The sequence below is a fragment of the Fistularia commersonii genome, chromosome 26 (assembly GCF_037954325.1).
Source record: "Fistularia commersonii isolate RoL2024-O1a breed Wild chromosome 26, RoL_Fcom_v1.0, whole genome shotgun sequence".
Classification (NCBI taxonomy): domain Eukaryota; kingdom Metazoa; phylum Chordata; class Actinopteri; order Syngnathiformes; family Fistulariidae; genus Fistularia; species Fistularia commersonii.
Window position 1 is genome coordinate 3,120,525 of NC_141309.1, and position 12,845 is coordinate 3,133,369.

Here is a 12,845-nt window from a genome sequence, read left to right on the forward strand (position 1 = left end):
TCCCTGAGAACGTTCTGGTTGACAATTACTGGTAAGGTTCCACACAACGAACTAGAACAGTAGAAAGTCTCGTTTTCTGTGAATCACATGCGCAGAGGGAAAGGACACTGGCCCGACGCTGGAGGAGGGGGTCGGAGGACGGGGATGGAAGGGGGGCCGACAAATTTTAGCTGACCGTCGGATAATGAGTCCGAATCGGAGTCCGAATTTCCGGGGCTGTTTTTAATTTCGAAATCGCACGACGACGATGACGCTCGTTTCCGGGAATCCCCGTGCAAGCGGGGCCTCGGAGAGGAGCAATGGCCGCGGCGTGGAGGAAACGCTGAGGGCGACTTCCTGTCAGCGCTGACCGATTTTAAAAATAGCCAAGACGCGCTTTTCCTCCCTCGCTTTTTATTTTTGTTTGTTTTTTTTTTGCACGAGCGCTAAACGTAGACGCGCTTCGGCCACTTCGACGAGGTGTAACTCAATGTACGCTGGGGGGGAAAAAAAGGCCGGGGGAGGGAAGGAAAAAAATTAAAATAGATGATTTAAAATCATAAAAAGGAAAAGGAATTGAAAAAAAAAAGAAAAAAAAAAAAAGCCATTTCACTTTTCGTCTTCCTTTCACACACATGTAGAAATACACACAACATTCACAACTTGACAGATTTCCTCTCTTCTGAAAAATAAAAACACTTCTGTACACATAGTAGTAATAATATTATTAATAATAATAATAGTAATAATGTTTATAACAATAACAACAGCAAGAACAATAATACCGCGTGTGGCTCTGTTGATTTTTTTTTTTTTTCTTCTTCCTTTCTCTTTTTCGCTTCATCCTACAAGTCGCGTCCCCTCTTTTTCACTCGTCTATTTTATACGTCCCGAAAGAAGTTCAAAAGGCAGACTCAAGTTAATAGAAAAGTACTAGAGTGGGGTCGGGGAAGGGGGTCGGGGGAGGGGAGGGGGGTCTCGCCTTCAGCCAAACCGCTCCCTCACCAGCATCATTAGTTTCTTTTTGCCCTTGTAGATCTGTTTCAGGTTGTCTATGAACTGTGTGAACTGGATGTGTCCGTCGTGAGCCATCATGAAGGTCTCGCGGGCTTTGCCCAGGAACTCGATGAACTCGCTGTAGTGCCGCGGGCTGATGTGTGTGAGCCGCGAGTGCGTGGTGTTGATGTAGGCCCCGATGGTTGCGTCCAGCAGCTGCCTCAGCGGCGCCTTGTCCAGCGACATCAGCTTGCCGGAGTTCCTGCGGCTGTGCAGCGCCGACACCATCCCCGGCGTGGTCAGCGTGCACCGCCGCAAAATGTCCGAGAGCACGGTGGCGCACTTCACGCTCTTCACCACCAGGGGGATGACGGCGGCCAGCTCGTTCTTGCCCAGGGAGTGGCTGAGTGCGCAGGCCCACAGCACGTCGTTGATGGCCGGGTGCGTGTCCTGGTTGTAACTGAGGTTCAGGTGAGCCATGGCTAGCGTGGCCAGCTTGTAGGCCCTCATGGGGTAGCCGCGGTGCTCCATGTAGCGAGCGATGGTGAACAGCTGCGTGTAGCTCATCCCCGTCGCCGCGGCGTCCAGTACAATCTGGTAGGCTGTCTCAAAGGCAATGTGGTCCTTCTCGCAGAGGGTCAGGGCGGACAGTGCGCAGTTCTGCGGGTCCTTCATGGCGCACTGCAGGGCCAGCGTGCGCGCCGACGAGGCCAGGTTCTCCTGCTGGTGGCAGTCCAGGTGGAGACGGACGATGGTGCTGTTGGACATGACGGTGGTGGCCACGATGCTGGTGGCCTCCGTGGGGGTGAAAAGGGTGAACCAGCTCTGCATGATGCTGTCCAAGGCGTACACACCTGCCGCACACGAACCAGAGAGTGAGTCGCGAGCCCCCGGCGACGACGGCGGCGATCGAGCGGGAACGGAGATACGCCACTCACCGACTTCAGTGGCGCACGTGACTAACCAGCGCACCATCTCCCTCCTCCGCCAGTTTAACGTGGACAAGGTTATTCTCATCACCTGGTCGAGACGGAGGGAACAGGACGGTGGTGAGGCAGCCGGGCGATAACCTCGAATTACTGCTAGCATTTAGCGAGCGGCGGGTGACGCGGAAAACCCCGGAAGGCCTTTCGACAAACCGTTGAAGAAGAACTCTCAAAAATTCAGGGGTGATTCATTTTTCATTGACGGAAGCGGCGGCGCGGCGGGTTCGAGGAGTTCATCCTCAAAGGCGCTCCCTCGACATTCAGCCGCGTCTTTGCACGAGGTCATTGCAAATGAATAAGGTCTTAAGAGCGGTAAAAGAGTCCTCGTGATTTAAAACCGGGACTTTTGAGCGGGCAAAAATCAAAATATGATGGCGTTTCCGACGATTTTGTTTTCGACCAACGGCTTGTGAATGTGACGTGTTTTTGATGGCAGCTGTTTAAAAAGAGGAGCTGCTGGACTTTGACTTCTTGAAAAACAGTCGTTCACCTATTCATTTTTTTTACCGCTTGTCCCACGCTCGATGTATTTTGATTTTTTTTTTTTTACGATTACTATCATCACTATTTTCATTATTATCATTATGAATTTACTATTTTTATTATTCGCCATTTTATTTTATATTTTATAGAGTTCTATTTGAATCTTTTCCAATTTGCTATGTGAGTAGGAGTCGCGGTCAACAAAAAGATATTTCCCCCTCGGAGAGAAATAATGTACTCTTATAAGTACATTTAGGATTCGGATTTTAATCTAGACGTCACGAATACAGCACTTCACTCACTGATCTGCACATCAAATAAAGACATGTAGCCATTCACTCCGTTGTCATTTTATTTTATTTTATTAATTATTATCATTCATTTATTAAGTTATTTGTATTATTTGTTTATTATTCACCATTTTATTCTATATTTTGGAGATCAATAAAGTATTCTGATTCTCATTCAACCATTCACCCTTACATCAATGATTCGGATTTTAATTTACACTTCATGTAGACATTCACTCATTCATTTACACATCAACTACTCATTAAAACCTCACTGCCATATTTTTTTGTAATGCTGGGAATAATAATAAAAATAATAATAATATAATTTATTATTTGTATTTCATTTTTATTATTCGCTATGCTATTCTTTATTTAATGAGAGGTTTTCTCTTTTGATTCTTCTCCACTGTCCTATGTGATCTTTCAACAAAAAGCAATTTCCCCCTCGGGGATCAATAAAATATTCTGATTCAACCCTTCACCCTTACATTTATGATTTGGATTTTAATTTACACGTCATGTAGACTTACAACCATTCACTCTTGTTCAAAATGTCCCCTAAAGATATTCAACCATTCACTCCCTCATTCAAAACGCAATTGCCATTTTTAAATCGAAAGTATTATCATTATTATTAATCTATTTGTTTAATATTTTTATGTCACATTCATTATTCGCTAGATACACGTCATGTAGACATACAGGACTGTCTCAGAAAATTATAATATTGTGATAGAGTTCTTTATCTTCTGTAATGCAATTAAAAAAACAAAAATTACTTTTTCATGATATTCTAATATTTTGAGACAGGATTTTTGAGTTTTCTTAAGATGTAAGCCATAATCAGCAATATTAAAATAATAAAATACTTGCAATATTTCAGTTGATCTTAATGAATCCAGAACGTATGACATTTTTGTTTTTGTAATGGCATTACAGAAGATAAAGAACTTTATCACAATATTCTAATTTTCTGAGACAGTCCTGTACAACCATTCACACATTTCCAATGAACCTCCTGCATGTTCTTGTGGGAGGAACCCAGAGAACCTGGAAGAATCCTAGGCTGACATCATGGAGATCCTTCTCCAGAAACAATTAATCCCCAAAATGTAAAAAGAAAAAAAAAAAAAAAAAAGGGATTGTCCGAATAACAAAACAAAACAAAAAAAAATAATGTAAGAAATCCAACTTGAACCCATTCTGTTGCGATGGAAACGCGTCTCGGCGCGGCGTTCACCCCCGAGACGCCTCACGCTAAATTAAGAGGTATTTATCAGCGTCACCTCTTATTGGCTGTCACGGAAAAATGACGCCCGGTGATCACACTAATTCCAGAGATATCTCCGGAGGCTCCTCGCATCTGTCGGCAATTTCACTTCCACTAATTCCATCCATTTCTGCCTAGACATTGCTAAATGTATATATATATTTATATATATTAATCACTAAGTGGTCGCTGAATTGAAAAGAAATCATCGCTGGTCCCCGTGATGCGTTTACTGACTCACTCAGCACTGCGGTGGGTTTTAATCCCAGGTGCGTTCACGATGTAAAGCCTGACACGCCAGGAGGGAGATGAGTCTTTTATTGCTTTGTGTTTTGCATGTTTAGAAATAAATCCAGCGGAAAAAAAAAAAACAACAAACAAACAACATCGAACCGTCTTTCACCCTTTGCCCGAGCGGATATAAACGGCGTTACCTGCAATCCGAGCTCTAGGGAGACCTTGAGAAGCGTGATGTCGGGCAGGCTGTCCATCAATGTCGCGATCTTGAACGCGTCCTGTGCTAGTTTGAAGATGTGAGATGAGGAGTGGATGTTTTTCTGGATGGACTCCAGCACCGTCTCCAGCCTGCGACTGTCACCTGGGAGAAGAGACGCGCGCCGGTCGGCCTTACGAGTTTTATTGGTACGAAATACGCTTTTTTTCGGAGGTTTAAAATCCGCACCTTTGGCGGCAGTGAGCATGGTGGAGGCCAGTTCACACTGCTGGGATTCAATGTGACTCAGGGTGAACCAGCGCGGGTAACGGTTGGGCACCACGGATACGATGTGGTGGGGTCGGGACAGGTCGCCTGACGTGGCCGTCGACTCCAACACCGGCAACCTGACGGGGGAGACACAAGCAGAGAGCGGCTTCTTACGGACTGTTTGGAAAGCAAATTTGTGACTATGGATATGGGAGTGTGTTGTCGTGCAATCGGTAGAAGCTTATATGCCTTGGTGGAACAACGCGAGCGTTTGGATGCCTTCATATCCTCTCTCACGACATCCATAAATCTTCTCTTTGGTCTTCCTCTAGACCTCCAATTCCAGCATCCGTCTACCAATATATTCACTCTCCCTCCTCTGTACATGACCCAACCATCTCAGTCTCCAAAACATCTAACATGTGCTGTTCCTCTGATGGACTCCTTCCTGATCCTATCCATCCTGGTCCCTCCCAAGGAGAATCTTAGCATGTTCATCTCTGCGACCTCCAGCTCCGCCTCCTGACTTATCGTCAATGTCACGGTCATTACTTTGTCTCGGTCATACATGTCCTGCACCCCTGTGAAAAATTCTTCTTTTCCTTTGGGCTTTCCCCTTCAGTAACTTCATTGTAACTTCATATCCTCCCACACTACTTCCATCGATCTTCTCTTTGGTCTTCCACTAGACCTCACGTCTGGCAGCATCACGTAAATCCCCACATGCATGATTACACTGCAATACAAAGACTAAAAACAATGAAAAGATATTTCCGAAATGAATCGGCGCCTCTAATTAAGTACATTTTAACTACTGCTGCTCATAAATTAGGGGAGAAACTATATATATATATATATATATGTATATCTGGCAGGTTTTCACCTTATGCTCAAACACATACGATACATCCTCCTTACTCACACCAACTGACTTCACATCCTCTCTCACAACATCCATCTTCTCTTTGGTCTTCCTCTAGACTTCTAATTCCAGCATCCGTCTACCAATATATTCACTATGAGCAAACCATCTCAGCCTGGCTTCTCTGACCTTCTGTCCAAAACATCTCATTCCCGACTCCTTCCTGATCCTGTCCATCCTGGTCACCCCCAGAAAGCCTCAACATCTTCATCTCTGCGACCACCAGCTCTGCCTCCTTTCTTTTGGTCATTGCCACTGGAGTTTCTAGATCAGGGGCGTTGAACTTGTTTTCACAGGCAACCATTATGCTGATGGCTGGTGGCCCTCGGTGAAAATGAGTCCTTTCATTCCGGCTGATACTCTTCTTCGTCATTCCCTATTCACTCTGCTTGTCTTGCACCCAGGGTCGCATGAGGGCAGGAACCCACCCAGTCGTGTCACATATAGAGACATGCAACCATTCCCCCTTTCATTCACTTGTCTGGACTAGTGTCCCGTCAACCAGCAAAACCTTTTTTTTTTTTTTGGACTGTGGGAGGAAACTGAAGGAACCCCATCCAGACGCAAGGAGAACACGGAGCCGGAATCCAAGCAGGGATCTTGTCGCTGTGAGGCGGAGGAGCCGACACACTGCGCCAAGTTTGTCCAAATCAGCCGTAAAAGAGGTAAAAAAATCAACTCAAGCAGGAATGGGTGGAGAAACGTGTCAGAGGTACAAAGAGATAGAAGACTATCAGCCAGATTGAAGGGAAAGTGGACAAGACAGTGGTGAGACCAGTGATGATGTGCGGTATGCTCTACAAACCAAAGGACAGGAAGCAGAGCTGGAGGTCGCAGAGATGGAGATGCTGAGGTTCTCTTTGGGAGTGACCAGGATGGATAAGATCAGGAATGAGTCCATCATGTTAGATTTTTTGGAGAGAAGGTCAGAGATGGTTGGGTCACAAATATATTAGTAGACGGATGCTGGGATTGGAGGTCTAGTGGAAGACCAAAGAGAAGATCGATGGACGTAGTGAGAGAGGATGTGAAGTTACAATGAAGTTACTGAAGGGAAAAGCCCAAAGGAAAAGAAGATTTTTTCACAAGGGTGCAGGACATGTATGACCGAGACAAAGCAATGACCGTGACATTGACAATAAGACAGGAGGCGGAGCTGGAGGTCGCAGAGATAAAGATGCTAAGGTGTTCTTTGGGAGCGACCAGGATGGATAGGATCAGGAATGAGTCTGCCAGAGGAACAGCACATGTTAGATGTTTTGGAGACAGAGATGGTTGGGTCATGTACAGAGGAGGGAGAGTGCATATATTAGTAGACGGATGTTGGAATCAGAGGTCTAGAGGAAGACCAAAGAGAAGATCGATGGACGTAGTGAGAGAGGATGTGAAGTTACAGTGAAGTTACTGAAGGGAAAAGCCCAAAGGAAAAGAAGAATTTTTCACAGGGGTGCAGGACATGTATGACCGAGACAAAGCAATGACCGTGACATTGACAATAAGACAGGAGGCGGAGCTGGAGGTCGCAGAGATGAAGATGCCAAGGTTCTCTTTGGGAGGGACCAGGATGGATAGGAACAGGAAGGAGTCTGTCAGACAAACAGCATATGTTAGATGTTTTGGAGACTGAGATGTTTGGGTCATGTACAGAGGAGAGAGAGTGAATATATTGGTAGACGGATGCTGGAATTGGAGGTCTAGAGGAAGACCAGAGAGAAGATTTATGGTCGTCGTGAGAGAGGATATGAAGTTAGCTGGCGCAAGAGGGGAGGATGCATAGAATAGGGTTAGATGGAGAAGGTTTATTCGCTGTGGCGACCCCTGAAGGGAAAAGCCCAAAGGAAAAGAAGTCCAAATCAGCCGTAATCAAAAAATAATAATCACAGCAAGAATCTGTGACACATGATCTACGCGGATATATTCATACCGGGAGGTAAAAGCCTGAACGGCAGAGTGATCGTCGGAGAGACTCGCCCTGAAATCACTCCTCCGCTTATGAAGTTACAAGCAGACGGGCAGAGAGGCTCTTCATTACCACGGCTATGAAAGTGACTCCAAAATGAAAATGACTTACGTGATCACAGGGGGATTACAGTTAGCTTATCCCTGCAATTTACCCCTAACCTGGTATTTAATCACCTAGATACCAGGGTATAATTAGTATTTTCTTCACTCTAATTGGTCATAATGAAGTCAGAGCTCTGCAGCACCTGCTTGGAGATGAAGGAACTTCACTAGTTTCTCTCTTTCATTATAATAATCCTGACAGGGCCAAGTCCTCGCCAGCGCCGGCGCCATTACCGCCGTGGCCGTCTCATCTCCTATTCTGCTTCACCTCTCTTCCCTCCACTCCCACCGCCGTTTCAAAGGTCCTCTCTCCTTCAGAAGACGGCGCAACCTGGCCTTCTCTCAGCCAATCACAAAGCTAATTGAGTCCACGGGGAAATTACGGCATTCACCTTCCAGCCCTGCGAGGCTGGACACACATCAAACAAATACCGACACACATGAATGAAAACACACGCATACGTGCACACGGATGAACCGGCGCGCACGCACGCACGCACCTGCCCTTTTGAAAACACATCAAAGAGGCCTGGTAAAAGCAACGTGATGCTAAATGCCAGTTTCAATTTCAGAGCAAAGTGCATGTGATACGGCCGCCACCTGAGCGAAAGGCATGCGTCGGGGAGCGGCCTCGTCTTCGCTCGGCTTCGGCCGGACCGGCAGAAGCGGCGGCAGAAAAAAAAGAAAGAAGAAGAAGAAGAAGAAGAAGAAGAACGCTGTGATATGTGAGAGCGGGAACATTGACACATGGTGTGATTAAAAAAAAAAAAAAAAAAAAAAAAGGAGAGGGGGGAGATTTCTGGAAGTCCTAGCAACAGCCGGGTTCCTTCAACACACGTCTAAAGACCTGCTAAAAGCCCTGGCAGATCTGGGGCCTTCTGGAAGATTCCTGGGGTGTAGCAAAGCAAAGAGAAAAAAGGGCTCTGGGTAAAGATGGAGGCCTCATCAACATTCCTGTCTTTGTTTGGTTTTCACCAGAGAGCCGGAGGCCTCCATTGGACGAGAGCTCGAGAGGCCCGGCCCGCTAAAAAATAACCTCCTCCAAAAGTTGGACGGGCGGAGGAAGGGGGAGGCGGGGTCCATATTGGGTTATTGTTGCGTGAGAAAAAAAAAAAACGAGGGAAAAAATAACTCCTGGACGTGCAGCGACTGGCCGTGAACACCGTCGCCCCTGCGGTGCTTCCTCCCGCCCGAAACCTCACGTCAATAGCAGGTGTGCGCAAAGCTAAACTCAAGGTTAGCGCGTCTCCGTGCAGCTGAACCTGCAGGAAACCCCAGAAGGCTGGCGCCTCACCAGGAGCTCCGGGATGTTAGGATCGCCTGCGTGTTTTTTTCGGCTGTGGGAGGAAACCCAGGGAGAAAGGCGCCCGTGTCGGAATCCAAACGTGGGATGAGAAAAGCGCCCTGTTATATTACTGATGGCAAGATAGCGGGCGGGAGGACGCTGGCGCGTTTGGCTGCCGCTTCCCGCTCTCCAACCAGTCAACCAAACCAAAGACAAAGGCTCACCTGGACAATCTCCAGCAAGCTACCAAACTAGCTTGCCGACCTGAGCAGGCTGGCTGGCTAGCTAGCTTCTCAAAACTCCAGATCCCGGCGGCGACCTGAGCAGGCTGGCTGGCTGGCTAGCCTCTCAAAACTCCAGATCCCGACAGCTACCTGAGCAGGCTGGCTGGCTGGCTAGCTAGCCGGCTAGCCTCTCGAAACTCTGGATCTCGACGGTGACCTGAGCAGGCTGGCTGGCTAGCTAGCCTCTCAAAACTCCAGATCCCGACAGCGACCTGAGCAGGCTGGCTGGCTAGCTAGCCTCTCAAAACTCCAGATCCTGACAGCGACCTGAGCAGGCTGGCTGGCTGGCTAGCTAGCCGGCTAGCCTCTCGAAACTCTGGATCTCGACGGTGACCTGGGCTGGCTGGCTAGCTAGCCTCTCAAAACTCTAGATCCCGACGGCGACCTGAGCTGGCTGGCTAGCTGGCTAGCTAGCCGGCCAGCCTCTCGAAACTCCGGATCCCGATGGCGCCTCGCAAGACGGCATTTCCATCGGCCGAAATCTTCTTGCTCCTCCTGCTCCACCATCTCTCCCTCCACCAAAAATCCATCTCCGACATCCAGCTCCAACACTTGCCTCCTCACAGCAGCACAACACTCAGCCGCACACCGGCGAAGCTCCTCCAGCTTGTCACTGGACTGGCGCTCATCGCCACACTCTGTAATTTGGACTTCTTCCCAATAATTCTGTGTATGTTCTGTTCCCTCTGTTTTTTTACTTGTGAAGCGTCTTTGAGTGTCATGACAAGCGCTATAAAAATCCCATGTATTATTATTATTATCATTATTACTGCATCACACGCTAAGCTAATGCTACTTCGACACGCAGACTGGAATCTCGGACGTTGATATAAGGCAGCGCGGACGGGTTTTATATAAATCCCGGGTTTCTGCTCAGGATCACGCCGACGACCGACCCCGGCGCCCTGATTCCCGCTCTGACTGTAAACACCCTCCGCTCCCGTAACTCGGCCGGCTCCCATCTATCAGCCCCGCGACACATCCGCTGTAGGGCCTCCTCTCTGTATACAAAAATCCGAGAGGGCGGGAGGGCGACCGCCTGACCTCGGGATAGGATGTCTCGAGATACCTCGAGTGCGACGGCGGCGGCGCTGCTTTCGGGGCCGAGACGCCCGCTTTTCCGCCATCACAAAAGGAAATAAAGGAGGAAAACTGTTAAAACGGGCGCCGTGCCGCTGATGATATCGTCACGGCGCGTCCTCAAATCACCGTCGTCCGTGAAAGTCATTGTTTTTTTTGTTTTTTTTGTATCTGCTCTGGACATCTTATACGATATTAATCGGTCCAGATTTGTCTTTTTTGGCTTCTAAAGAGCAGAGATAAGGAGCGTCTCCGGAGAGGCGGGGGAGCCGCCTCCTCTGCGACCGGAGGAATTCAAATTCTGGGCAGCTCCTGAACCAAAGCGGCTCTGTGTTTTGTGTGTGTGTGTTTGTGTGTGTGTGTGTTTGTGTGTGTGTGTGTGTTGGTCGCCCACGCCAAGCCATTGCACAGCATATGCTGCTTTCACATGCTTTAATTAACCTCATCCACAGCAATAAATACAAACACACACACTTTTAAGTCCTCTACTGGATGCACATTCATGGAGCCGGTCGAACCTCCACTCATTAGGGAATAAAGAAAAAAAAAAAAAAACAGCTTTAAGAGGGAACGCAGAAAGCGACCAAGACAAATACGGGAAAGTGAGCGGAAACCTAAAAAGCGTGTGTGTGAAGGATGGGTAGGGCCGTGGCTCGCTCGCGCTCTCGCTCTCTTCATGTATCAATGATAATGTTATAATGGGTCCATTAAAACAGCCCTGGTTCCTTTACCTCCTCCTCTATATTTAACTGTCCACCGTCCCCGTGGGAGCAGGGTGGTATATACTATCATATTACGCTACGCTACATTACACACATTCATTATGTGCTGAGTAGACACCCCCGGCTCCCACGAGCACCCATAAGTGGCCGTATTATTCTAAATTGCCGGTTTCCCTGCTACAGGAGTAAGGATGGAGGAGTCGAGGCGAGGAGTTAGGAAAGGGAGGCAGGAAGTGGCTGACTCGGGGGGCGTCGGGGTTCGGTTTTGGGATGCGGCGCCGTCGTGGGGCGTGTCCGGAGTTTGTGTGTCGGTGCGGACTGTGACACCTGACGGCTCGAATCCCTGAATTAAAAAAAATGTAAACAAAAAAAAGCCTGTTTGTTCTCGGCTGCAGAGTCAGATGCTTTGCCTTGCAGAAGCACCGCAACCATCTTTCCTTGCCCGATCCCTGTTGGCCCTGTATGCGTGTTTGTGTGTGTGCGTGTGTGTGTGTGTGTGTGTGTGTGTCCTCCTCATTACAGCCACACTAATTACACTCTCATTAATGTAATTAATATTCACTGATCCAGCTCCCACTAGTCACAACATCAAAACACAGCAGTGCCAACTGATTAACACACACATACACATTGTCCGCAGATAAACACACACACACACACTTGCTCCGTGGCTCCAAACAGAGAGATCACACAGTGGGACGGCGTTCCTCGAGGGCAACGTCTGCAGCATCCCTCCGATGTTCTGCTCGGAACCCCGATCCAGCTCGGACGGCGAAGGTCAGATCGCCGCCGATACGGCGTCTGGCGTCCTGATATGATTCGCCGTCTCACGACGTGGATCCAAATATTCTGATGATTAAAAGCTCCTGGTCCACGGCTGCGATCTGGAGGTTCGGATAACCGAGTCCCTTCGAGAGTCCCTAACCCAGATAAACCATCCTACCAGAGACGCAGCAAAGGTAACCGATTTTAATCGCCTTGTTAATTTCGGAGACGCGCGGCCGTTTGGACGGATCTCGGGCCTCAACCTTCGGATGAACATCCAGGGCCCGAAACAGGGACGCCGGTTTTGTCGTTCAAGAGGAGGGGGTTCGGAGGGGGTTCACTCTCTCATTCACGCGTCGGCACGTTTTTGGACTTTGGGAGGAACCTGGAGAAAGTCCACATGGAAAGCCTCCCTGTCGTGAGACGTTCACACAAAGCTACGTTTTCAAGTCAAAGACAACTTTATTGTCAATACTGACATACGTTCACACATGCAGAGCAATGAAATAGTGTTAACCCAAGACCTACGGTGCAAAAGTACAAAAAAAAAACTATAAATAATTTGTCACAGAGAAAAATTGTGAAAAAAGTCCTCATCCCATTCTGTATGGATGATAGCCTAGCATCCGCTGCGATCTGCTAACGCTACGGTGGAAATGATAGAAAAACGATTAAGGTTTTCAAAAGTTGAGGAAAAGAAAAAAAAGAAAGTTGAAAATCTTATGCAGTGGACCCTCGTTACTTTGCGGTTCGGATTTCGCTCCCTCGCTACTTTATGGAATTATTTAGAATTTGGGTCTTGCGATTTATCGTTCTTTGAACGTGTTTTTTTGGCAGTATTAGAATTTTTGGCAGTGTTAGGACTTTTTTTCAGGATGAAATAGCCATATTCTTACAAAGATACCCAGTATTGCGAACTCTGATTCCGAGTGTGGGAAGCATTTATTGTTCTTTAGCTTTTTTTACGGTATTCGAAAAAAAAAATTCTGGATGAAAAAGCCATATTCTAGCCT

At 47.6% G+C, this 12,845-nt stretch overlaps 1 protein-coding gene across 2 annotated transcripts in view; it reads right to left on the bottom strand.

The window, feature by feature from the left end:
* Positions 1-503: 503 nt before the first annotated feature.
* LOC147218253 (zinc finger SWIM domain-containing protein 6-like) overlaps positions 504-12,845 on the bottom strand; it is a 53,890-nt gene continuing 41,548 nt past the window's right edge. The window contains exons 11-14 of one of the 2 annotated variants that reach the window (XM_086174047.1): positions 4,690-4,847; positions 4,442-4,605; positions 1,914-1,995; positions 504-1,829 (exon numbers count right to left, since the gene is read on the bottom strand). In XM_086174047.1, coding sequence (XP_086030173.1) covers positions 964-1,829; positions 1,914-1,995; positions 4,442-4,605; positions 4,690-4,847 — 1,270 coding nt within the window. In that variant the 3' untranslated portion in view covers positions 504-963. Of the gene's footprint in view, positions 1,830-1,913; positions 1,996-4,441; positions 4,848-12,845 lie in introns of both variants that reach the window. The other variant, XM_086174046.1, reaches the window with a different exon arrangement.